Source organism: Aureobasidium melanogenum, assembly GCF_000721775.1.
Source record: "Aureobasidium melanogenum CBS 110374 unplaced genomic scaffold scaffold_24, whole genome shotgun sequence".
In the NCBI taxonomy this organism is placed as follows: domain Eukaryota; kingdom Fungi; phylum Ascomycota; class Dothideomycetes; order Dothideales; family Saccotheciaceae; genus Aureobasidium; species Aureobasidium melanogenum.
Genome location: NW_024470076.1, coordinates 369,949 through 395,216, shown reverse-complemented (window position 1 = coordinate 395,216; position 25,268 = coordinate 369,949). Strand labels below are relative to the sequence as shown.

The window sequence follows — 25,268 nt, the reverse complement described above, 5'->3', positions numbered from 1 at the left end:
TATTCAGAGACCGAGTGATAGCCATCAGAAGGTCTTGTTCGGACATGACATGATTACGGCTTCTGACAGCTATCTATCAGCGTTTTACGAAAAATGCAACTGGAATCACCTAGTGAAGGAGGGAAGAGGAAGTGATGAAGAGAAAGCAGTCATATTACTACACGTATAAGAGCCTTTGGCTAGTGCAGAGGCGGAAAAAACAATCGTGAGGTCAAGAAACAGATCAGCAGATGCTCCTTGATGCGCCAGTTCGTTAAGTGCAGTCGGGGCATGTCGTGGTATCGGGAGGATTCGAACAGACAAGGGGAATCGTGGCAGAGAGGTATAATAGGCGATCCTCTTGGTCAGAGGCTTCGCAGGCTTGCAAAATCATATCGTCAAGGCGTGTCGAGGACGGTGCGCTCTAGTGATGTTTTGTTGCGACGACTGTACCGTATTAGCAGACTGAACTTGTACAAAGCAGGAAAATGAGGGCGAGTTTGACATACCACTGGGAACGATGATGACGACGAGCAAGAGGATGATGCCAATGATCAGGCACATTCTCATCTTCATATCCTTCCACCACATCTGCTTTCTGACTCTGTTGGCACCACGTCTGAAGCCTTGCGCCGAGACGGCCAGGTTGTCGGTCTTGTCTTGCAAACTGTCGAGGCGTTCACCGCGCTCCGAGACCTTGTTGATGTTGTTGCGCATGACGTTAACGGTCGAGTCGATTTCCTGGGCAGTCTGTTAGTCGCTGTATGCACGTGCGGCGTAGGATCCCAGAAGCGACGTACGGCTTGGAGGGCAGCAGTACGCTGGTTGCCATCTCTGCTGGCGCCGCCGGCCTGGCCAGAAGGGATGTAGGGGTCGTAAGGCTGCTCGGACATTGTGGCGATGTGGGCGGTGTGATTGATGGCGAGACGAAGTGTTGGCTAGGTTGTACGAGAGGTAGCGAAAGCGCAGGCAGAAGATTTGAGATTGTTGTAGAGCGAGGTTGTGGGTGCGTGAAGATGAAGTTATTGAGATCGTGACGGAAAGATGAGAGTCGGTCGCCGGTCGGCGGAGGTTGACAGAAGCTCAAACCGCCGCGACCACGATGTGGCTGGGGCGGTGCAACGACGACAAAACCAAACCCAAACTCGTCAGACCATTCGCGAATCTCGCTGCCTACCCAAAAATACCAACGACTCTGTCACAGCTCTCAACATTCAAATTTGGTCTCTTGTCTAAACTGTCTTGTTCTCGCCTCTCTCGCATGCTGTCCCGTCCATGTCTCCGATGGCAGTCCTGGTTGCTTGAGGCCCATCCTGTTTGCTATTGATTTCTTTTGCACATCTTTGTGCTTCGTTTCACCTTTAGACCGCCCATCTTGCACCAATATTCATTTCATTGTCGGCCTAAAGCATCGAGAGCAGTCACTCTCAGAGTCTCTGGCTCTTTTGTACGTATCGCGAGGATGTAAGCCGCTGACGGCAACAACCATCATGGTAAAAACGACCGTCGCCGGCTTGCGGCTGGTAAAAGATTCCGGCAGGCTTGGCTGACTATTCATGCGTCACGTGCAAATATGTGGTTGCTGAGGTGTCTCAACACTCGAGCCGCAAGTCTCAAGACAGCGGTTCGCTGTGCTATCATCTAATTGAACAGTATAAACATCAGGGGAAGACGCACTGCACTGTACTGCACTGCACTGCCTCTACAGCTAGCGAGTTACTTCTGCATCGGCAACAGTACACTTATGACAAAAAACTTCTTGTGCGAGCAACGCCGGGTGCTTGGCGACTACCATTCTTCTTGTCAGCCTCGGCGCCACCTGCAATCCTCTCGTGTCAAGTCTTGGGCCATACGCGTCTAACTCTTGTGCTCCCAGAAACCCCGAAATTGGCTCCCATGTGCAGGTATAAACTCACAGCCTCTACAATCGTGTAGTCGGGCAAGACGATTTCAAGATTCCAAGGGAGAGATGCACGATGGAAGGTCGCATGTGATGCAGCATAGGATTTGGAGAAGCGACGGCAGGTGGGTTCTTCCAGACACTAGTGTGCGGAGGGCACCTGTCCAGCGTGGGGATCTTGGCTGATGGAGCAGCTGATTGGCGCCCAGAAGTATTTTAGAAGGCCATCTCCATCCGTGCGCTGCCCGATTTCTAGACTATTAGATGCATCACGCTCATGCTGGCGCTGCTCTGTTTCCCTTCCTTGAATTGACCTTCTCCGCCATCATACTGTAATCACCACTGTGACCACCCTCGCTCAACATCCATTTCCTCGACCCAGACTCGTTGTCTCTCGTGCCTTATCTTTGTGCTCATCAGAACCATCTGTCGGCACACCTCTCACTGTTTGCCGCCTTCAGCTCTCCCTGTCTTCGATCGACGTCACTATCGAATTCTGAACTCCATCACAAACCTGGTTAAACGGTGTTGGATGCCCCGAATAACTGTCTAATTCGCTCATCTGCTGTATCGCAACAACCTCAATTTCCATCACTGGTCTCCTTCCAACATTTATCTCTATCATCAGCGTCAAACGCCTGTCGACGGCGCGTGCCTGGTCTAATTCACTTACACACCATACATTACTGTAATCGCCATGCGTCCTTCGTCAATACTGTCCGGTCTTTCATGTGCCGCCTTTGCAATACTGCCATGTGCCGCCATCACTGTTGATCTGACGAGCGAGGGTAAGCGCTTCTTCATGTCACATATATGCAAAGAAACTAACCAGCACAGACTCGATCAAAACGGCCGCCTCTACTATTGCCTTTGGCATGATGAAATTCTACAACGGAAACGTGACTGGTGGCATTCCTGGATTACTTCCAGGTCCATACTACTGGTGGGAAGCAGGCGCCATGTTTGGCTCTCTGATCGACTACTGGTACTACACCGGCGATACCAGTTATAACGATGTCATCACCCAAGCCATGCTCTTCCAAGTCGGCGACAAAGACAACTACATGCCCAGCAACCAGAGCAAGTCGCTTGGTAATGACGATCAAGCTTTTTGGGGCATGGCTGCCATGTCTGCCGCCGAGCTCAAGTTCCCAAACCCTCCTGCCGACCAGCCTCAGTGGCTCGCTCTAGCTCAGGCTGTCTTCAACAGTCAAGCTCTCCGATGGGACACCACGACATGCGGTGGAGGCTTGAGATGGCAGATTTTCACCTTCAATAACGGCTTCGACTACAAGAACACTATCTCCAACGGCGCTTTCTTCAATATGGCTGCACGCCTTGCTGCTTATACTGGCAATCAGACTTATGCTGAGTGGGCCGAGAGAGCTTTCGACTGGACTCACGCCATCGGCCTGATGAGTGATGACTACTATTTCTATGACGGTAGCGATGACAAGATCAACTGCACTCAGATCAACCATATCCAGTGGTCCTACAATGCTGGTGTCTTCCTTCTCGGATCTGCCACCATGTGGAACCTCACCCAGAGCGATCTCTGGAGAGAGCGCACCCTTGGCATTTGGAACGCAACCCATGTCTTCTTCACCAACCAAGGTGGTCAGGGAGATGGACTTATCATGTTCGAGGTGGCCTGTGAACCGAACAACAACTGCAATGTCGATCAACTCAGGTAAGATTCAAGATGTGACGTCCAAGTCGTGCATCGATTGATTATGAGCAGTTTCAAAGCCTACTTGTCACGCTGGATGGCCGCTTCCACCAAGGTCGCGCCATGGCTGTACGACGACATCAAGCCTTATCTCGCAGCATCCGCCCAAGCTGCAGCTCTGTCTTGTAGTGGTGGAGAAGACGGCACAACATGCGGAACCAGATGGTGGAACAACGGGGTCTGGGATGGAGCTACGGGTGTTGGTCAACAAATGTCCGCTCTCGAGGTCATCCAATCCAACCTCATTGACAGAGTATGTCCTTGGCTCACGAGCCGCTTGGAACGTTCTTGCACTAATACTCTCTAGGTTCAAGGGCCTGTGTCCAACTCGACCGGCGGAACCTCACAAGGCAATCCTAAGTGAGTAGTAGTTCTCAGAACTATCTGCATTGTGGCTAACCAGTTTCTTCAGTGCTGGAACCGGAGGCGACTCGAATCCCATTGCCACACCCGATCCCATTCAAACCAGTGATAGGGCTGGTGCTGGCATTATCACAGGTTTGTCTTCAAATGACTTGCTTTCGAGAGACAACATGCTAACATCTTCAAGCGCTGATTCTAGTGGCTCTCATCGGAGGAGCATGGTAAGTCGTCTCGCGGCCATTCAACGTTCGCTCGACTAACATTTCACAGGTGGATGATTGCATGATCGATACTGAAAGAGGTCTAATAGTACATGCACATCGTGTACAATAATGCGACATGGGTCTGGGAGGATGGGTAACGGAGTATTCGGATACGGGTCCTTCACAAGGATTCTGAGGCGTTGTCAAGTGTGATGATTTACACATAGGGGTCTGTTTTTCTGTTCTACCACATTGATTCTTGCAACTTCTGCAATGCCTGCTATCCTTAATCGAGATATGCTATGTAGTGTTTATTTCATCCAGACGAAGATCATTCGACTGCAAACTTCGTCTGCATCGCTGAGCTAAATACTCATGTTTGCGCCAAGGGTTGTGGGCGTTTTGATGATCGAAGTGGTTTCTTATATTCAAGACTGATGATTTGAGCTTGGGTAGTCGTCCAGCAGGAAACTCAATCTCGTCCTGCTTGCAACATTGTTGTTTTCAGCTTGAAACTCGTTGAGCTTGCTCAAGTATCTGATCGAGAAGTCCAGCCGAGCCACGACTTTGCAGGAGTGAAACTCTTGATAGAAGATTTGACGACACCTTCGCCCTCAGAAACGGGAACAGCACCCTTGACCAGCACGCAAACCGTGCCATCCAAGGTTTCGAGCTGAACATCAACCTCCATGTCATTGGGCGACGAGGTCTCGAAAGCGCCGTACCTGGGCACGGCACGCACGACGTAAAAAGCATTAGCATATGTAGGCTTTTTGTATGTTATATCCACACGCGTCGGTTCCGAGGGACCATGGGAAGAGTCCTGCGCGGGGTCAATGCCTTTTGCAAGACGAGCAGCCAGTGCCATTTTGTCCGCAAGAACAGTCGCAATGCCGCCTCCATGTGCAACGCCAGGCCATCCAGACATGGCACCTCCGAACCACACCACGGCAACCAATTCATGCTCTTTCTCGTTCCAAAATACACGTTGGACGCCCAGCGAACGGGCACCCGCTAATGAATCTTTCATCAACGAGCCATTCAGGGTCTGGGGGTCTAGTTCACGCCAGACGCCTTCATCGCCGCGCAAGCTCGCTGCTACAGCAGTGCACTTTCCTCGCAGCACCTTGACTTTGAACTCGTTGTCGATACGGTTGTTGAGGTCTTGTATGAGGATCCCATCTTCGTGTGTGCCTGGTAGCGGATGCGGTGGAGGAGCGATTGTGTGCGAGATCATCGTGCCGGTTGTGCCGCCTACTGCCAGGCCGACTGATGTCCATAGTATAATGCCGCGGTATCTGCGGAAGATGGATGGTTTTGCGTTGGAGGTTTGGCTCGGGGTCGATGCGTTTCGGATTTGGCGAACGAGTCGCAGACTCCTCGTGGAGTTATTCCGTAGATTATTCATTGTGTATGTGTGTTGTGGGAGGATATGAGCTCGGCTTAGGAGGAAGTAATTTGAGTTGAGCTGCAGACAAGTCATTTCTCATTGACAGTACCACCCTGCCCCCAAAGTATACCATCGACAGCAACATCAAAAGTGGTTTGAAACATTCAAATCAGAGTATGTCGCTATCATGAGTCCGTGAGTATCTGATCGACCTGTCCAACTTTCAAATGCGTCTATATCCCGAGCAGTCTGTATCAATCGATCTTTCAACAAATCATACAGGTCAGACCACAAGGGCTGAGTAGCCCTTGATGGACTGGATTCACACCATCGTGTAAGTCCCTATTTTGTGTCTAAATAGTACTAGCAGACGCACCGAGTCGGATATCATGGATTCCATGTGACTCCAACATTGCCGAAGAATTAGACAAGATAACTGACAATTTGTATCATTGCTGGTCGGAACTAGGTTGGCTGCAAGTAGCTCTAGAGCCCATGATATATACTAAATTGATGAAATATACCCCTTATACCTGAGTAATGCCTTACTTAGACAAACTCTTTTGAAACACCTCGCTCCCAACCAGAAAAAATTGACACGCCTTCGAATCGCTTCTCTGCAATAATCTACCAGTCATCCTTGTCGTCTTCGTCATCTGTAATATTGTCAGCACATAGTCACGACGAAACAAAACCGAAGTAAAACTTACCACTGTGGCTAACTTTGGACTTTCTTGCAGCGAGTGCACTGGCCAATGCACCAGCAAGACCGCCAGCAGCAGCTGCATCGCCGCCTCCACCACCGCTAGGACCGCTCGAAGCAGGAGGTTCACTACCTGGCACCGCTGCAGCACTGCGGTCTCTCTTCTCTGCGTCCGAGACCTTCTTGAGACGAGCACCGCCACGAATGGATGCGAGAAGATCATCTCTACCGCCACCGCCAACGGAGGGCAATGGCGGAGGTGCCGGTGCATCCCCACCAGGAGGAGCACGACCTGGAGGCAATGGAGGCGGTGGAGGAGCACCACCAGCTGGGGGCATTGGAGGAGGGGGAGGGGGAGGGCCTCCAGACGATGTTGGGGGAAGAGGAGGAGGCGGAGGAGGCAGACCACCAGCACCGGGAGGGGGAGGGACAGGACGAGCAGATGATGGAGGCAGAGGGGGTGGAATTGGAGCGGCGGAGTTTGGAGTTTTAGGAGGCAATGGTGGTGGCATAGGTGGGCCAGCGCCCGCGACATTGTTTCTTGCTGGCGGTGGAGGTGGCACAGGGCCTCGAGCAGGAGTAGGAGGAGGACCGGACGGAATACGGTTGCCAGTGAAAGGGGGAGGAACACCGAATCTGGATGAGGATGGTTCGTCGGCCGGCGTCTTGGTCGGGGCACGCGGTGGGGGTGGAGGTGCGACAGAAGATGTGGCTCTGGCTCTGGCAGGCGGAGGGGGAACGTTGGCGTACTTTCCGGCGTCGGCAATCGGAGGAGGAGCCTTGAACATGGGACGAGGAGGTGAAGGAGCGCGTGGCGGCGAAGGCGAGGGAGATGGCGGTCTCACTGGTGCAGCACCCCTCCTAGGTTGTGGCGGAGCAGGCGGAGGACCACGTCTCGAATTGCTTCCACTTCCTCCAGTGGTTTGAGGAGACATCTGTGCAGCAACAGGTGGAGGAGGAGGTGGTGCCCTGGCCTTGCGCTCTTCCTCAGCAGCGGCAGTAGCCTTGTGCTGCTCGAGATAAGTCTGAATGAAGCCGGCGTGCTCCTCTAGCTGATCCTCAGTAATGCCCATGGACAGAAGCTGGTTGAGCACTTCTTGCACAGCAGGATCTGACATGTCCAAGTTGTGAGATGGCGTGGAACGAGCAGGCGCAGCATGACCGATAGTCACATCGCGTGGAGGGATGATGGATTGAGCTGGAGCCTGAGGAGCTTGAGAATGGCGGTGGCCGGGTAGCAGACTGCTGAAACCGAAACGATGTCTAGATGAGCCACCACCTGCGCTGGCAGCGGAATAGTCCTTGTTGGTACCACTACCACTACCAAAAGGCTTGTTCTTTGTGTTCTTGTGTGCATTCTTCTCGCGTTCATCCATCTTCTTCTTGAATTGCTTTGCTTCCTTTTCATCTGCAAACGACAGACCAGCCAGACAGTCCTCGAGCTCGAAGGTGTGGAAGAAGGTACGGTCCTGGTTGTACTGGAAGGTGTCATAGATTTCCTGGTCCCAGACGACACCGCGGTTCGAGGGCTTGAAATGTGGTTAGTCGAGGCACATGGCATGATTGAGGAGGGGTAGAGAGCGTACCGAGACGTCGACCATCTTGATCCAGAAGGTGTTGCCGACAAGATCGTTGGCGAGGACTACAGCGCCCTGCAGCCCGGTGTACTGCCATTTGTTGTGGTTTGGATAGGCAATGTACAATTTGGCGACAGCGACGGCATGGATCTTGTTGGAAGCCTTGGGCACCTGGCGCTTGACATTCTGCTTGTCATCGTCGTTCAAGATCGAAGGCATGGCGAAGGTGAGCGGATGCGCATGTGTCAATCCAGGGCGACAGGCACAGGCACGGGTGCTGGAGAGATGGTGAAACTAGACAGTCACACGCACGCAGGGCAGGTATCGAGGCTGTAACTGGTTGGAGTAGAGGCTAAGTTAGAGAGCGGCACGCAGACGTCAGTACGGAAGACGAGACCGATGAGCACCAGCCTCTTTCCACGCGCGTCGACCGCCGAGCCCGCCGCTTCCGCACTCCAATTTTGTCCTCTGCCCTGCTCGCCGTCGTTGCTGCCCAATCAGGAATCATGTCTATATGAGTACATCACTTTTGTATGCGCAGACTGTGCACTGTATTCTCAACTATCTCTCAAAGCGTTGCATTCGTCAAGGTAGCAGAATCAGGTATCAGGTAGTAAAGAAACTTCATTTTTGCCAGCCCGGCGGCGTCAGACCCAGTTTGAAGGAATATGCTCGTGAAACAAAAAAGACGCCCAACGCTGGTAAAAATCGTGAATGCCGCCTGCCTGCTCAATCCCATAGTAGAGCCATTGCGAGCGCGGCCGCCAGTCTCGGTCTGCATCTGCATGTGCGCTTAGATGTCGTCAATGTCGACCTCACCGCCGCTCTCGCTGTCGTCCTCGCCGAAGTCGAAGCCGATGCCCTCCTCCTCGCCGCCGTATGTGTCGGTCTCGTTGATCTTGGCCGACTCGGGCAGCTCGCCGTATGCCTTCAAGCTTCGTGCTTCGTCTGCGTTGTACTTGAGGATGACGTCGCCCTTCTCGTCCTGGTAGTCACGCAGCGACAGGAGGATGATGTCTCCCTGATTGATCCAGACCTTCTTTCGCAGCTTGCCACGGATGTGTCCTAGTCTCTTCTCGCCGTCGAAACATTGTGCTTCCAGTCTGCCGTTACCCAGCATCTTGACGACTTGGGCATACTCTGCGCTCTTGGTCAGTCTCGTGCTCGATGTGTTTCGTGTGCCGTGCAAGAAAACATACCCTGACCCTCCTCCTTGAAGGTGAGCTCGCGCTTCTCGTTGTCGTTCTCGTTCTTTCCTCTTCTGCGGTTCTTACCACCCTGGTTGGCACAGCCGAGTCAGCGCATGTTTTTTCTCTTTGTGTTTGCGGGGGCGCATACCTTTCCCTTGTTCTTGGGCATGGCGAATGTGTCGCTGAAGTGTTTGGACTGAGTCTAGTGCGGCTTCGTTGCCTGGAAGTAGGAGGGTTGGAAAAGTTGAGTGTAGAGTGGTTGTGGTTGTGGAAAAGAAGGAGGGGCGGTCGCTGTGACGCATGTTGGTCGGCGTGGGGGATTCAGAGTCTGCCAAATCTCTTGGCCAGCGCCTAAATCTCCCTCTTTCACATCATCGCTCTCATTGTTTGACCCTCTTCTTATTGTGCCACATTTCCTTTCACTTGGCCATCTAATGTCGCGCCTACCAACACAGAAGGGTCTCAACACTCTGTTCCATGTCCGCTTCGAGCCTTTTCCCAAACCAATCAATTGCACCACTTTCATTGCTACCGAAGCCATTGCCAACGACGACCGTCATCCCTTGAATATTCCCATCTCTCGTCGCCTTGAAACTTGGAATCCACAACGACTACACTGGGTCATCAGAACCCCAGTTGCCATCTCAAAGAAACGGACTATTCGCTCCTGGGTCACGAGAAGATTTCGCAACACAGTTATAGATGAATTAGAAAAGTCTGGCTTCAACAGATGGGGTGAACCTCTTGTCCCCTCCAGGCTAAAATCGCCCCTTACTGGTGCCTTGGCTATCACCCTTCTCCGACCTGCACTTACTGCCTCGATCGAAGATGTACGTCAAGTCTGCAGCACGATCTTGAGAAAGCACGTACTCTCTCGTCGGAGACCCTGAGACTTGCGAACAGCTTACGCTATCCTGATAGTCGTGATTTCCAGCTCATCTTTCTTGTCACGTCATGGAGTATGAGTCATCTTCAAGCAATGACTTCTCCTCCCAGTGAGCGTGCTAGTATCAGAAGCTGATGAGGCCTGATATACATGCTCAAGTTCGCTCTCATCCTGAACATCTTGTAAGTTGCTTAGCCGATGCTGATGGCTCGCTGTGTCAGCGCTGTATCTCCACACTCGATGGTTGTGGTGTGGTCAGTCCTACATACTTGATTGAGTGCAAGAGCGATTGTAAAACGTATGCATGGCGTCTCTCTGCCGTACTGCGTACGCTAGCTGAACAAGTGGCGGACACACAAGTCAAGAAAACATGCCCGACCACGTACAAGAACGACCAAGTACGGCAGGCTTAATCAAGTAAGCAAGTCCCCTTAATCAGTGGCTAGACATTTGACCTGGGTGTATGATCAAAACCAATCAGTATCTCAATTCTTCTTACCCACATCGTCGTCTGCCCATGCAGAGTTATGAGCGAGGATATGATATTGTGTTTATGTTGCAGGCTAATTAGCCAGATCAAGAGACGGGGGGTATTTGCAGGTACCGGAGTCAAGGCACATACATAGGAGCGTATTGATAAGTTATGTACCAAACCTGTGTCTTACTTCATACGTAAAAATTAGAGCATTAGCAAAATGAAGACGCTTTCTCTGGATGCCGAGTCTTTAGAAAAAGTTGTTCAAGTAAGCTTCTCAGAAGACAATGTGACAGTCTTTGGCACACAACGAAAAAAAGAAGCTTATCACAGCTCGCACACTAGCAACTCGAAAAAGTTCGTTGAAGAAGAAAACATGACTTCATTACTACTAAGATATTCTTCAAAGGAACAACGATCATGACTGTGGCCTATCCTCCTGGCCTTGCAACACACTGGGCTCCCTCAGAATCTCCGACGATGATAACAGTAATTGAGGCCCTCGATTGGAAAGAGGAAAATAGAAAAAGCAGACAATGAAGAAACAGGAGTACTATGTGCTTTCCATGCACTTGCGACGAACGTGAACAAAGGAAATCGGGGATCTGTGAAAAGCAAAATGTGCGATGAATTAGGACGATCAGTCGTTCATTGATGTGGTGCAATCGGCAAGCGCAAATCGATGTGTGACTGGCAGTGACATGGCGTTCAAGTCAGGTCCACGACAATTCTGCCATCGTCCATCATCTCCTCATCGTCGTCGATCTGGATAACTCCGGCGTTCTCGCGATCTTGCTTGTCGACCTCCTCAAAAGTCTTACGGATACTTTCGAAAAGCTTTTGGGAAAAGGCAGGTGGAACTGCGTTTCCGACCTGCTGAATCACCGAGGACCTAGTGCCGACAAAGACATGATCGAGAGGAAAGGTCTGGAGACATGCGTACTCGCGCTCGGTGAAGTGACGCTTGCCGCTGGGGTGCCAGTTGTTTTGACCACCGCTAGTGGTAATGCAACCTCGGACTAGCTGGTGAGGGCTGTAGGGTGCGAGGTCTTTGGCAGGAAGGGCGGCAGGATTGTGGTTAGGCGTGTTAGGACGAATTGGCTGCAGAGCCTCGGCAATCGTCACGGAAGGCCTCAAGCCTGGAACAGGCTCCAAAGGTGAAGCGGCGTGAGTAGGCATCGGAAAGTCTGGCAAAGGATGTCCGGGACAAGAGGCGATCATGATGAGGCGCTTGCGTGCCTGAGGAACGCCGTACTCCGATAGAGTATGGACAGCCCATCTGACCGAATAGTTCATGGACGTGAATTGTAAGACGAAGGAATTGAAGAGCTGGATCTTGCCAGGATTGAGAGCACCAAAGGTCTGCTCAAGGGTAGCGACCATAGGCGTGGTCTTGCGGAGGATGTCTGAGATTGTGAAGAGAGTTGCCTCGTTGGCATCATGGTTTTTGCCTCTGACGGTGTAGGCAGTAGAGATGGTCTTGCAGACAGTGGACATGTGGACGCAGCGTACATGTGCATTTTCCTGTACTCTGACGGTTAAATTGTAGTTGATGCTCTCCTCAAAAACTGTTGTGCCGGGAAAGTTAAGGCGATACGTGGAGCAAGCATCGCGGTCGTGGTCTACACCATAAACGATCTTGAAACCCGCCTGTTTGGCTCCGGCAGAGACACCTCCTGCTCCACAGTAGAAGTCGGCGAAAGTATAGGCAGAGTAGTCGGTGTCAGAGATATGAGTACCACTCATCAATCCTATCAGCTGCTGGGTGTCTTGATCAGCTGCCTCGTCGGTGGTAAGGTCGGCGACAGTAAGATCGGACTTGATCTTTGGGACAGCTCTGCGTAGCACAAAATCCGGAACACGGAAATCTTCATCGCATTCAACATCCGTGATTCTCTGAAGAGACTGCTGCTGTGGATGACCTTTTTTCAAGTCCTCTGCGCAAGAATATTGGAAGACTCTCTTCCAACGGCATGTGAGCTGCGCATTGTCTCGGGGGAACTGTTTGCCCTGTCCATACATGTCCTCGCGCGTGCGGAAGCTGTTCTCAGGAAAGGGAGCGTTGGTGTGTTTCAAGCAACGAGTACGGACAACAAGGCTGACTGGGACGTCGTGAAGGGACTGGATTTGAATGGCACGAGGGTCTTCCAGATTCTGTTGCAGGACCTGATACACTTCGTTGAGCTTTTTGGGAAGCATACCGCTCAAAGTCCGCGTGCGGCGGTAGAGAAGACCGCGTAGATAGACGATCTTGGTGTCCAGATCTTCATAGACATCTTGGATTTTGAGAAAGTCACCGCAATCCTTGAATTCATGAGGTCTGCTGTAATCAACCTGGAGTTCGACTACCAGACCAGGTACAAGGCAGAAAGTCTCCACAATCCAGTGGCCTTGCAGGAACGAGGTGTTGATGATAGGTTTTGTTCTGGGCTCATAGATGACGGACGGGTTTGACCTTTTCTTTGTAGCTCGAGCAGGGCGTGGGGACCGAGGCGCACCCCAACGCTGCTCGCTGTCGACAACACGAGTGTGCTCCGAGATGAATTGAACTTCGTCTTCAGTTTCATCCTCATCATCATCGATCATGATGGCACTATAGAAATTTGTGTTGACGTAGTCGACGACATCATCGGCATCTTCGTCATCAATCATGATAGGGTCTGTTAGAATGTCAGTCGAGGTGGAAAGGGACTGAAGACGTTCACTTACCACAAGATGAACCTGGACGGCTAGGAATGACGCTGCTTGGCCTCCGCATAGCGGACTGATGTGACGCGAGGTTGACCATTGAGAATGATGTAGTCTGGTGGTTGGGGACGAGAAGTGGTAACAGAGTGAATTGAGAAGATTGGTGAGGTTTTATGATGGGCGACTGAATTGCTTCATGGATGGTTGAAGCTGCTGAAGGCTGGAAGTAGTGTGAAAGGTCGAGCAGCAATCACTTCGAAAGAGAAGTACGAAGCTTGCTGCGGTGTTGCTTCGATGGAGACAGATGGTCGCGTGTACGGGAAAAGAAGTTTGCCGAAGACAGATTGTCTAAGAACTATTGTCTAAGAAGAGAGAGAGAGCCAAGGGATGAAGGGTGTTGTGCAAAGAGACGAAGTTGGGTTATGGAAGAAAGAGACGTGAAGGATGGTAGTAGGAAAATGAAATATCAGACAAGAAAGTGAGTGTACCCTCTAGTAGCTTCAGATGAAAGAAAGGTATTGTAGTTGAAGTATTGGTAGCACTTAGACCATTGATATGATCTTCTTTAGTCTTAGCAACAAACTTGCCTTGGTGTTTGCAGCTTCATTCAGGGAAGCATCAGAATCACAATTGAAAGGAGTCTTTTGAACTCCATTGTTGCGACACATGGAGTCTTCATGACAGCCTGCTTAAGTAAAAGTGAGATGTTTCTCGGACGAAGCTGCGACAAGTGAACCCCAGATGGAGCGATCCTCCCCACGTGCTTTCATCCCGAAGTCGGAAGGTCGGCAGAAGACAGTGCAAGACATGGCTGCCAAGGTGCAGGGTTCCGAGAGGATTGGTGGGGGCTCCGGCAACGCTATCAAAATTCTTTGCTTCTGACGCTTTCTCCCTCCTACACAAATGTCGTCCCCAAGTGCCTCTTCCAGGCATACTGCCCATGCCCGATCGCCAATAACCGCCCCGCCCCCCGTACACATATCTTTGTGTCCTCCCACAAGGCCACCTTGACTCGTAAGTTGCAGACTTTTCTCTCAGCATCCACCACCACCACTCTGCACGGATGAGATCAGAAGTAAAAAATAGATGTTAGACTAGTGATCTTTCATGAACACATTTTCTAGAACTGAGCAATACCTTGAGCACGCGACCTTGATAAGAACTATTACTTGTCTCAGCCAGCTAACCTTGAGTCTTCTACAGATCCTCCCACGTTCCCTACCTATCTTTTACCAAACCTCTATATAACCAGACACCATGTGTGGCATCCTCGGCGTTATTCACGGCAACCCGTCGTCGCTCGACGCTGCCGCTGAGATCCACCAGGCTCTATACTACCTGCAACATCGTGGTCAAGATGCTTGCGGTATTGCCGCCTGTACCCGCAATGGTCGCATCTACCAGTGCAAGGGCAATGGTCTCGCCGCAAAGGTCTTCCACGACGGTTCCCGCGTCGCTGACCTCCCCGGCTTCATGGGAATTGGTCACTTGAGATACCCAACTGCTGGCAGCAGCGCAAACTCGGAAGCCCAGCCTTTCTACGTCAACAGCCCCTACGGTATTGCTCTCACTCACAACGGCAACTTGGTCAACGCCCCTGAATTGAGAGAGTACCTCGATCAGGTCGCTCACAGACACATCAACACGGACAGTGACAGCGAGCTTATGCTGAACATCTTCGCCAACGAGTTGAACGAGACCAAGAAAGCAAGAGTCAACGCCAGCGATTGTTTTGCTGCTCTTGGCCGTATGTACAAGCGTTGTTCCGGCGGTTGGGCCTGCACTGCCATGCTCGCTGGATTTGGCCTTATTGGTTTCCGTGACGCCTACGGCATCCGCCCAATGGTCCTCGGCTCCAAGCCTTCGGACGACGGTATTGGTACCGACTACATGATGGCCTCTGAATCCGTTGCCTTATCGCAGTGTGGCTACAAGAACATCATTGACATCAAGCCTGGACAGGCTGTCATCATTGAGAAGGGCAAGGAGCCTGTCTTTTCCCAAGTCGCAGAGGAATTGAACTACGCCCCCGATATTTTCGAATACGTCTACTTTGCTCGTCCTGAGTCCGTCATTGACGGCATTTCAGTTCACCGCAGTCGTCAACTCATGGGCTACCGCCTTGCCGAGACCATCAAGCAGCAACTCACTCCCGAACAGCTCGCAAGCATCGACGCCGTCATCCCCATCCCCGAGACCAGTCTGATTTCTGCCTATGCCGTGTCCAAGCACTTGAAGATCCCTTACTGCCAGGGCTTTGTCAAGAACCGCTACATCTTCCGTACTTTCATTATGCCAAACCAGAAGGCTCGTCAAAAGGGTGTCCGCGCTAAGCTCAACGCCATTCCTATCGAGTTCCAGGACAAGAACGTGCTTCTTGTCGACGACAGTATCGTTAGAGGTACTACAAGTCGCGAGATTGTGCTCATGGCCAAGGAGGCCGGTGCCAAACAGGTCTTCTTCGCCAGTTGCGCTCCCCCAATTACCTACGCCCACATCTACGGTATCGATCTCGCTTCATCTTCGGAGCTGATCGCCCACCACAGCAGCTCTCAGGACATTGCCAGGAAGATTGGTGCTGATGCTGTTGTCTACCAATCGCTCAAGGATCTTGAAGAGTCTTGCGCAGAAGCTAGTCCCCGTCCGGACCAAAAGTTCGAAGTTGGTGTCTTCTGCGGCACATATGTCACTCCAGTCAGCGACGACTACTTTGAGCATCTCGAGCGCATGCGTGGAGATGCAAAGAAACTTAAGGTCATGGAGAGCGCACGTGAGGCTGTCAGGCAAGGTACTGCTGGCGAGGAGGAAGTGCGCATGGCGGCGAGCGGCGTCAAAGTCGACCGCCAGGGCAACGTCGTCCCTGCCGACGAGGGCACCAGCGCACAAGCAACAGCCGTCAGCAAGATTACCGCCGACGGCGAGAAGGAGGAGAAAAGACCCAATGATGGCTTGATGCACCGTGGTAGCCAGGACGTCTCTCTGCACAACTTGAACGATTATTAATTGATGAATGGTGGGACTCGCCGTTTGGAACGGTGGAAGGAGTTCAGAAACAGGAGACAAGGATGGCGTTTGAGGCGTGAGGTTACATCAAACCCTTTCGTATAGGGAGACGCAGGAGAGAGGAGCATTGTCTTGCTAGACTAGAATGATTATCCATGGGCTGCAAAGCTATACACGCAATGAATCGATAGTCGGTTTGCTTTAAATCATGTTCAGATCCACAGTGACCCACAGAGGAGCTGATGGAGGAACTCGCGGATGAATTAGTGGGTGAGCATCGCTCAACCAACTGACACAGGCCTGCGGTACTCTTTCTCAACCCTTTAGAGGCATCGCTTTTGTCCGAAAGATTGCAATTGATATTGTGCAATCTCACATGTACGAGATGCCCACTAAACGCTCACTAAACATGTCCTACCGACATCGCATCCAGTTGCATCAACAATAGCGAGGGCTTAATTCTTGATGCAAGATTGCCTTGCGCCGGATCCTCGGTTAGGGCAAGAAATGACCCCCACGACGGCGAGGCCGCAATGCCACCACACTCCACAACACTTTGTAGAGCGCGCATCCTCATCTTTGCCCGTTTGCCAGCAACACCGATTCATAACCCAAAATCTTCTAAAGCGACAACCTAGCCGACGCGGAAAGCAAGCCATCTTTACGAGGTGTCCGAACTCTCCCGGGGTTGAAGTCCAGACGCAGGTGCATGAAAGTCAAAAGATGAGCCTCCATCTATGGTGTCCAGAAAACCTTCATCCTCGGCTTCTCGAGCTGCGGCGCCTACAACATCCACTGTGCCGCCATCGCTACTGGGCTTGACAAATGGCGAAGAGGTTGCGACTTTCCAACGACATCAGCAGATTGCTTTGTCTAGAGCAAACAACAACGCGCGCTCTGCGGCTGCAAATGGAAGAGTCTTGGTGGACGCCGGCAGTTTGCAACTGCTAGCCAATCACTTTGACCATGTTATGGCTGGCATACAGCGAAGAGCTGATCTTGTGAGTACTTGTCAAAAGGTCTTTCATCTTTCCTACGTGTACGTTCTGCTCTCGTGCCTTATTCAGTTGTGTGTGTGTGTGTATTGGCACATTTGAGTCCTGTATGCCTCGTGTCGTAGTTGTGTGATGCAACCATCCCAATCAGCCATGCTTTTCAAGCTGGAAGCATCTACTAACAGACCTGTGTCTTGGAGTTGACCCGCGAAACACAAGCTTCGGTGCAAAGACAGAGCTCAAGGGCCGTCTCCTCGATCCAGGCTGCCAATGCAGAGATTGCCCGGGTTCATGACCTTCTGAGACAGATAGATGAGCTCGAAACCGAGTTTGACAAAATAAGACGTATCCGCGACATTGTGGCGGCTTTCAGAGCTCGAGTTGAAGCCCTGGAGAGAAGAGTGAGATGATACGGGCGAGGTTTAAAAGCAGTGGATTTAAAGATTTAATGTATAACATTTTACTCATAGGAGGTTCTCTTATCTGCCTTGTTGACTTTGCCCTATCAAGATGTAGCTGAGGATGAGCATTTGGAAAATGCTCAATGACAGGGACGTTGGGTCGATATTCACTTCTAAACTTAGCAGAACTGCATGCAACTTGACATATAACAGTATTTAAAAGAGATCGAATCTTGCTACTGCGTCAAAGCCACCCAAACGAAAGAAAACAAAGTTGAAGAAAATGAAACAAGTCTAGAATTCAGGTCATTACGCGACCACTCAAACAAGTAAAAAGAAATATCAGAATCGTGTACCGTCATTGCTCAAGGCAGTGCGTTCAAATCGTCTTGCACAACCTCTTCTTCGGCTCATCAACAGCAGATAAGAACTAGAGGATCTGATAATCCAGCAAAATAGCAATCCGAAACCTGCCCACAAGTCTAATAAGGGAATCATTGGAAACAAGAAACAGTACCACACCTCTTCTCAGATGTAACGCCTGATTGAACACCCAGGGAAAAAGCAAAAGTGCAGGCCGTGTATACGATGGCCTGCTCATCCATTAAATACCAAGAGACCGTAAGTCCAATCTTGGTGGTGTCCAGTGCCCGAGCGACCGGGCGGGTATATGATCAAATTCAAAAAGCGGAAAATTGACGCAGCGTGCTGCAGGACGCTGGCCTTCGCAAGTTCCCATCTTGCGTCTAGATTAAAGGAAATGCTCTGATGCGAGTTTGCCAGCGCTCTACGCCTTACAAACTCATGGTGAGCCATTCCCATTCCTGTGGTCCGGCAGGCATGCCAGAAGGGGAGCTGACCATTGACCCAGACGAACCATTGTTCGCCATCATCGTTGGCTGTTGAGTAGACGTGAAAGCGGGTGGTGGTGCTTGAGCAAGTTCTTTGGGCTTGTTGCTTACACTGATATCGTCTGCTTCACCCATCTCGATCTCTTGTGGAGAGCTCCCAACTTTGCTCTGCTTACGTTGGCGCTTGGGTGCAACCATTCGTGTGGGAGCAGGGCCTGTGGCTGGCATTTGTGGTTTGGGTGGACCGGGCGCAATTGGTACCACAGTGGTTTTAGGCGCAAGGACGGGGTTGGTTTGAGTGGTTGGAGTATTGGCGGTGGTGGATGACCCAGCAGTGGTACTAGGGGAGTCGGCATCCTGTGTAGGCTTGGGAGTTGTCGCGGGAGTGTGAGCGACTGAGTTCTTTCTGCTTGCAGCCTTCTTGGAACGGCTGGACGAAGGTCCAATGGTTGTGGAACCTGCGCCGCCTCGATTACGCTTTTTGATGACATCCGTCTTCAAGCTCAGCGGACGTACGACACCGTGGAGCTTGAGGAACAAACCACATGCATTACACAGCGGATGTCCTTCAGGGTTACGGCGCCAGAGCGGAGTGGTTTGAGTGAAACAGTTTGTGCATGTGGTAGGCAAGCCATTGTCACCAGGCTTTGGACTTCCGGGCCGAGAAGGTGCAACAGAGCTGAAGCCAGTAGACGACTCAGGCGGCGACGAGGGCGACGACTGTGGACGAACTGAGAAGATACCATGTTGAGCAGCCATAGCAGCCGCATTTGGGGTTGAGCTGGTGCGAGGAATCTTCTTCAGACGAGGGTCGTTTCCACGGTTGCGGATCTCACTGACCGAAGCAGCTGAACCATGTGTACGTCCCAAGCTGCCAACACCCCACTCCTGTGGCGATGGAATCATTTCGGTATGACCAATCGTGACGCCCTTGCGAGCTGGAGGTCCGGCATAGCGAGCAGGCATCGAGTTGAACTGGCCCGATGCGAGACCGCTCTCCCATTGATATTCGCTCACCGAGGGATCTTCCATAGGCGAGAAGTCAGTCTGCATTATGAAGTTGTTGCGGTCGCCAAAGTTGGTCTCGTCGTCTTCATTGTCAGAATCGGCACCAAAGGTGAACATGTTGTCGCCTCGCGGTAAGGACATGGCCGTCGACAAAACCTCGGTTGGGTCGACATGGCCTGACATGGAGAAAGATGATGGTTGGGTGAATGAGGTAGATGGATCGGGGGCCGAGATTTGGCTGAATATGTTCTCGTTGTTGGGGCTGAAGATGTATTGAGGCTGCATGCTAGCGACGGGAGTGGGCTGCTGGCTGGTATAGCTGCTCATGTGAGCGTGATGTCTCAAATCAACACTGCTAGACGTGTTGAAAAAGACAGGCTCGTGCTCGGGGATTGGCTGGGGAGTCGAGACACGGGAATGATAGGATGACTGGGGCGGCGAGCAGTAGTTGTTGGCCATGACTGACTGATTGAACATGTTGGTATACGGACCGTTGGCCATCATGGGCGAACCAACTGGGGAAAAGTTGAAGTTGCTCTGGAAAGGGCCGGCCGATGTGAGCAGCGGGTCGTTGTTGGTCGAGTTAGCCCCTGCGTCGAAGCCAAAGGTGTCTAGGCCGAATGGCACTTGGGCCTGAGTGCCGGTGGGGTTGTAAGGGGTTGAGTCGAGCGAGTAGTTGTTGAGAAGGGCATCGTTGGGCATGCCAGTGGTGACTGGAGGGACTTGGGGTGAGCAGTCGGCACGTCGTTTGGGTGGCTAGACAAGTCAGCAATGAATGCGATCTCAGCAATGACAAGGAGCTTAATTACCCTTCTCTCATCGATGCTAGTCTTGCGCACATGGCGTTGAATGTAGCCAAACTCGTCCGTAGTTTTGTTGACGGCGGTGGGAGCAACCGAGGGGGCGGATGCACGCGCCACAAAATCGTCCTGGGCCTCTTCCTGCAGCTGCTGATGGCGGCGGATGGGGATGCCTGTCGGAGTGGCCTTGGAGTCGGCTGTCGTTGAGGGATCGAACGAGGCGGACGGCGAAGGCTGGCTTATGGGGGATGCGATGGACGAGGGAACAATGAAGTCGTCCAGGTTCATGTGATCGCTGGCGGGGATGGCGAAGTGCGGCTGTGATTGTGACTGCCCTTGAGTCTGCGACTGTGTTTGTGACTGGGCCTCTGCCGACTGTCTCAGCTGTGCAATGCCGCTGGGGGCGTTGGCACGCTGCTGGTATGCGTGAGCTAGACGACTGGGCAGGTTGTCAGTATGATGCATTTCTTTGTTGGAGGCTTCGGAGTGCGCGGTAGTACCTCTGCTGCTGGGCGCGCCTCAGGTTCATGGACATCATCCTCCAGGTCAGGTTTTCCATGCGCTCAGAGTTGGGCAGAGTGTTCTTTGTCTTGGAATACAGCTTCCAGATCTGGGTGCCGAGAGGGTCTTTCCGTTGTAGTTCCTCGGGTGTCTCGCCGTCGGGTTCGCGCCATGTCGCCGACTCAAAGACACTGTCGCGCAGCGCTCGGCGCGCGGATGACTCGGTTGGTGAATCCAGGGTGCTGGCACTGGTGAGAGACTGGACGGCCGACGAGGTCGTCGAGGAAGAGTGAGCCGTCATGTCAGCCATGCTGGGAGCAAAGGTGCGCGGCGATGTCATGTTTGGTTGGCCCCCACGTCCTTGGTTGATTAGCCGGCTGGCCTTAATACATAAGCTCTCGTGCGGAGAGGCAGCTGTAAGTCCGGACTGCTTGTCGGATGGCTATGGCAAGTGGTTCCTACGCAGACCGAGAATCCAGGTAGTTGACGGACGCTGAGTAAAAAGCCAAGGGCAGAATAATGCGAGTGCAGTAGCTGGGGTTGCAAATGACGCGCTGGGAAAGACAGAGGGTGGGATGTGGATATGTCTAATGGTGGCTCGAACTCGGAGTGCAACTCGGTCAGCACTGTGTCGGCACATGAGTAGGCTACGCCTGCTAGCCCGTACGAGGCTAGGGGCGAACCCGCTGCTCGCTCTCATCGCCTGTTTTGCGCTTCGTCAACTTAGTCTCCCTGCACTCTGAATGTGGCTGACCCAATCCTCTAGCTTCACCCACGCGCGCCGACCGACGGGCAAGGATCTGCCACATTTCTCTACCCTCGGCGCCGTCGCATCTTGTTACTGCTCCCCTGTTCCATCAAACAAGCGCTCGCTTCTCACATCCTTGCCGTCCTTTGAAATGCCCATTGAGTCTGGTCTGTCGCAAGTCTGAAGCCTGTAACGTTTCCGTGTCCATTTGCTATTCTAGGTCCTAGTTACTAGGTACTTTTCGTTCGAGAGTCATTCTTCCACTCGGATCCAGAGCCGGGACAAAGCCCCCACGCCCTCGACGGTCCACTGCACTACTGCACTGCATTTCCTCGTCGCAGCAAGCTCAATGACGACGGTAACAGCGTTGACAGGCCTCCAAGGTCCGACCCACATCTGCGGCTCAAACCTTGCTCCTCCTATCTGCCCGACCAAGTATGTAACCCTTTTTGCCGTTGTAGAACCGCTCGGTTGAGAATCCACCTCCTACCTACTTTACTCAGGGCCCGCTCATCCTCTGCCTCCCAATATATCCGACGTCCAAGTCATCACGCCCCTCTCTCTTTGCCATCATGGACGTTGCTTGTACTCTGCGCTGCCGCGACGATCCCGATTCTTCTCATTTCTTTTGTCCTCTCGTCGTGCAAAGTCCACCTTGACTCGACATGTCTTGACGAGCCGTAGCCGTGCGCGTAGCACTTTAAACTCCCCACGTCGACCATTGCTGGGCCATCCGTGAAATTCCGAGGTAGACCCTGATCTTCGGTTCATCTCTTTGGGGTCCATTGCAAACCTACCTCCGTTGCTGTCACTGTCAGTCAGGGCTCGAGCGATCTGGGACCCTCCCACTAATTACTGACACGGATGCGACCGCTCGAGGCTGGAATGCACCGAATCTCCGCCCAAATCTTGCATGTTCACCATGACTCTCGAGTGTGTGCCTGGCACCAATCGAAGTCGTCTATTTACTAAGTACCTACCTGCGCAACAACTACCGATCCTATGCGCTTTGGGCGACTAGCTGATCCCTATGCTTCATGATCCTGCAGGCCGAACAAGCAAAAAATGCATATGCACGAGACAAGCTCCACCACCGTTTCCCTACGTGTGTCGCTTCCGTTCCCGTCCTCTCACGTGCAAAATTCTTGCAGGTCTATGAGTTCCAGAAAATTCGTCTGCCATATCTAGTTGTAGTCAATACGGTTCTCGCAATTTGTGTGCCGATGCATCCTTCATCCGTGGATGCACATTTGCTTCAGAGGTCTAGCCAGTGGTCGCACGACTCAAGAGACGGAACAGTGTGGGAAGTCGATTCTGAGCAATGCGATGAATCTCTGGATCGAGCAAGGTTTGGTTTGCACACGACCATGTGGATCTCTTTCCCCGTGTTTTTTCGAGGTAGCCGCGCCCGAACCATGCTTGGAAACGTGGATGAGCGCGCTAGGAAACGCGACAATTCAACCAACGATCTCTCCAGAAATAATTTCCTTGCTTAAGTCCGCTCGGTGGATCCGAGATCCTGCCACACCAAACAAGATCGCTGTTTTTTTCTGCCTCGAGCTGGATACTAAACCATAAGCTGCTAAAGCAAAATTCATGTATGTAGTCCAATTGCTCGAATAGGATTTTTTGACAGCGGTCGGAACTCGGAATTTAGGGGACCATGGAAAAAAGAAGAGCCGTGGGTTGGTTGCCACGGCGTTTAACTACTCCAGCCTCCGTGTCAAGGTGGGTGGCCGAGGGTGGGTCTTGCATCCTCCAGGTCCTGGGCAGCTCTAAACCTCGGACCGGCGAGATGCGGTGAAAATAGGTCGCGGAACCGGCCCTCCATGGCTTGGGTAGATCACTGGTTGTTAATTGCTCGCGTGTCCTGAGATCAGTCACGCACTCTCTGAATCGAAACAGTCGCGGTTCCACGCACGCTCATCACCTCAGCAAGAAGCTTCCAACGGGAGAATCATCTCTACCATATTAGCCTGTGCTTGCTGCGGGTGGCCGCGTGGAGCCAGGCGTTCGCGTCCGTTGATATACGCAGTGGCCTCATTTCGCCCTGGCGACAGGGTCGCTTCGGCCGATGCTACCGGCTGGGTTGATCATCTCCTTGTTATTGCAATTTCATGTCTGCAAAGCCACCTAGAAATGGTATATCAGTGAATACTGGTCCTCGAGCCTTTGACGAGGGCTGTGAGGGCCACTTTCGAATAGCTGATCCGATTAATGTGCGACATGGGGCATGTGAAAGTGGGCTCATGCGCATATGCATGACGACCGCGATGCAGTCGTTCGCTTGCACGGAGGCTGCGGATGAGGCTGGCCAGTAACATCCGGCGTGGGCAGTCCAGATCCCAAGTAACATTCGAGGTCCACGCCGATTGATGTGCTGGGAAACAAGATTTGGTCGACATCGTGTGATGTTCTCCATCGAGCTCGATCCTAGGAGTGCGAGATGCTTTTCCGCCTGGAGCATTGACGTGTCCTGGCAGAATTGAAGTCTGAATGTCGAAGTTGTGGGCGCATGGCGGTTGTTATATATGTGCATCGAAGCACCGAATGATAAGAGGAACCATCAGGGAGATAGATAGACACTGCTATCAAGCACCAGTGTCGCTACTGGTGTCCCTGCTTGCACCTGCTGTCTTTGTGCTTATCTGCGATGGCGTTATCTGTGCCTGGCTGTTGCTCATCCTTGGATATGCAGATCGAAGCTCTCTTATCTAGCAACTTGGGAAGGTGGATAGGGTGAAACCTCTAGCAAGAGATGTTGAATAAAAAACAAGCATTTCAGAAAGGTTCGAGAAAAATCGTGCATCGTACCTATATGTTTCTTCATGACCATCAAGGTCTCGCACGTGGCCACTCGAGATCACGCTATGGCATTTCTATGACTACAAAAATCATCCCCATTCCCACCGATGAGGTAGATTCGCAAAATATTATATAACCACTTCATCCTCCTTCTGGACCGGCACGTCTTTCTATTTTTCGCCATGATTCATGTTTCGATCGACGTACCTGACTACAGTACATGCATCCCGAAGTACACTCATCATGACCACCTCTGGCGCAGACGTTCTGGCTCTTGGGACGATCAATGAATAGTACACTCTTGCTATTACCTGCCGATAGGAGTACCGGTCCTGGGACTTGGGAATAAGCCAATATCATTCGGATCCAAGTGTACTGCCAGTATGTTTCAAGCAAACGTCTTTGAAGCCATTCCTCCAAGCTTCACATCACCGGGAACGAACATCAGAAGTATACTCGAACCTCATCGACGTTTCGGACCTTATCAGCCAGCCAGACGTCAAGCACTCCGCTTCCAATTGAAAATGTAAAGGACAGTCTGGATATGTATTCTCACTAGGTATACCTCCTGCAAATCGAGACCTTGAGCATGGATGTTTCCATTGTCAAAGCTTAACATATCAATCAAAGGATAGGGTGGTCCGCCGAGTGAAGAAAGATCGAACAGTATTGGATGGTCACGAGAGATGTATAGTCAGAGACAGCAGCCGTTCTCGCGACCTCTCATCACAGAGAGAGAGGATAATCTACCTCGATGGTCTTAAAGCCAGTAACAGGAACATCAGACTGGCACGTCACAATCTGGACTCTGGAGACACAAGACTAAGCCTACTGTGGATGACTGGGCTGGTTGGGTGTCTGAAGACTTGCACAAGAGCAATCACTTTAATGCCTTATACCAAGGAGTGGATCGCCACATGTTGAAGCGAGTCTTCCGAGGTTCATGCCGACGAGATCTAACACCTCCATAAAGACAGCCTGGATTTCACGCGTAGCCTTTTGGCCAAGTAGTGGAACTCAGAAAAGATGTACTGATTTGGATGGCGATACAGGAAACACTGCTCATCCACTCT

The 25,268-nt window shown here is 51.9% G+C and overlaps 10 protein-coding genes across 10 annotated transcripts; 4 read left to right on the top strand and 6 right to left on the bottom strand.

Moving 5' to 3' along the window:
• Positions 1-403: 403 nt before the first annotated feature.
• On the bottom strand, positions 404-872 carry M437DRAFT_56442 (synaptobrevin; the record flags this gene model as incomplete). The annotated part of the gene is made up of 3 exons (XM_041023054.1): positions 404-426; positions 489-720; positions 780-872. 3 exons carry the CDS (start codon positions 870-872, stop codon positions 404-406), a joined length of 348 nt encoding a protein of 115 aa, XP_040876703.1.
• A 1,704-nt stretch (positions 873-2,576) lies between these two features.
• On the top strand, positions 2,577-4,196 carry M437DRAFT_56642 (mannan endo-1,6-alpha-mannosidase; the record flags this gene model as incomplete). The annotated part of the gene is made up of 6 exons (XM_041023086.1): positions 2,577-2,667; positions 2,717-3,569; positions 3,621-3,861; positions 3,916-3,968; positions 4,021-4,106; positions 4,159-4,196. The coding sequence occupies 6 exons, from the start codon at positions 2,577-2,579 to the stop codon at positions 4,194-4,196; spliced, it is 1,362 nt and encodes a 453-aa protein (XP_040876702.1).
• Positions 4,197-4,703: 507 nt separating this feature from the next.
• On the bottom strand, positions 4,704-5,582 carry M437DRAFT_56433 (uncharacterized protein; the record flags this gene model as incomplete). Its single annotated transcript, XM_041023053.1, has 1 exon — positions 4,704-5,582. The coding sequence occupies one exon, from the start codon at positions 5,580-5,582 to the stop codon at positions 4,704-4,706; it is 879 nt and encodes a 292-aa protein (XP_040876701.1).
• A 609-nt stretch (positions 5,583-6,191) lies between these two features.
• Positions 6,192-8,063, bottom strand: M437DRAFT_78117 (WH1-domain-containing protein; the record flags this gene model as incomplete). The annotated part of the gene is made up of 3 exons (XM_041026940.1): positions 6,192-6,220; positions 6,275-7,796; positions 7,854-8,063. 3 exons carry the CDS (start codon positions 8,061-8,063, stop codon positions 6,192-6,194), a joined length of 1,761 nt encoding a protein of 586 aa, XP_040876700.1.
• A 574-nt stretch (positions 8,064-8,637) lies between these two features.
• M437DRAFT_56245 (nucleic acid-binding protein) lies at positions 8,638-9,203 on the bottom strand (the record flags this gene model as incomplete). Its single annotated transcript, XM_041023016.1, has 3 exons — positions 8,638-8,984; positions 9,044-9,122; positions 9,183-9,203. 3 exons carry the CDS (start codon positions 9,201-9,203, stop codon positions 8,638-8,640), a joined length of 447 nt encoding a protein of 148 aa, XP_040876699.1.
• Positions 9,204-9,468: 265 nt separating this feature from the next.
• M437DRAFT_56510 (uncharacterized protein) lies at positions 9,469-9,924 on the top strand (the record flags this gene model as incomplete). Its single annotated transcript, XM_041023063.1, has 1 exon — positions 9,469-9,924. One exon carries the CDS (start codon positions 9,469-9,471, stop codon positions 9,922-9,924), a length of 456 nt encoding a protein of 151 aa, XP_040876698.1.
• Positions 9,925-11,178: 1,254 nt separating this feature from the next.
• On the bottom strand, positions 11,179-12,102 carry M437DRAFT_14049 (S-adenosyl-L-methionine-dependent methyltransferase; the record flags this gene model as incomplete). The annotated part of the gene is made up of 1 exon (XM_041018742.1): positions 11,179-12,102. A coding segment is annotated over one exon (924 nt), but the record flags the coding sequence as incomplete, so codon positions are not given.
• A 2,238-nt stretch (positions 12,103-14,340) lies between these two features.
• M437DRAFT_56618 (Amidophosphoribosyltransferase) lies at positions 14,341-16,086 on the top strand (the record flags this gene model as incomplete). Its single annotated transcript, XM_041023080.1, has 1 exon — positions 14,341-16,086. The coding sequence occupies one exon, from the start codon at positions 14,341-14,343 to the stop codon at positions 16,084-16,086; it is 1,746 nt and encodes a 581-aa protein (XP_040876696.1).
• Positions 16,087-16,877: 791 nt separating this feature from the next.
• On the top strand, positions 16,878-17,485 carry M437DRAFT_35085 (uncharacterized protein; the record flags this gene model as incomplete). Its single annotated transcript, XM_041019296.1, has 2 exons — positions 16,878-17,087; positions 17,282-17,485. Coding segments are annotated over 2 exons (414 nt in total), but the record flags the coding sequence as incomplete, so codon positions are not given.
• Positions 17,486-18,276: 791 nt separating this feature from the next.
• Positions 18,277-20,952, bottom strand: M437DRAFT_56490 (uncharacterized protein; the record flags this gene model as incomplete). The annotated part of the gene is made up of 3 exons (XM_041023060.1): positions 18,277-20,097; positions 20,151-20,580; positions 20,642-20,952. 3 exons carry the CDS (start codon positions 20,950-20,952, stop codon positions 18,277-18,279), a joined length of 2,562 nt encoding a protein of 853 aa, XP_040876694.1.
• Between the last annotated feature and the right edge of the window lie 4,316 nt (positions 20,953-25,268).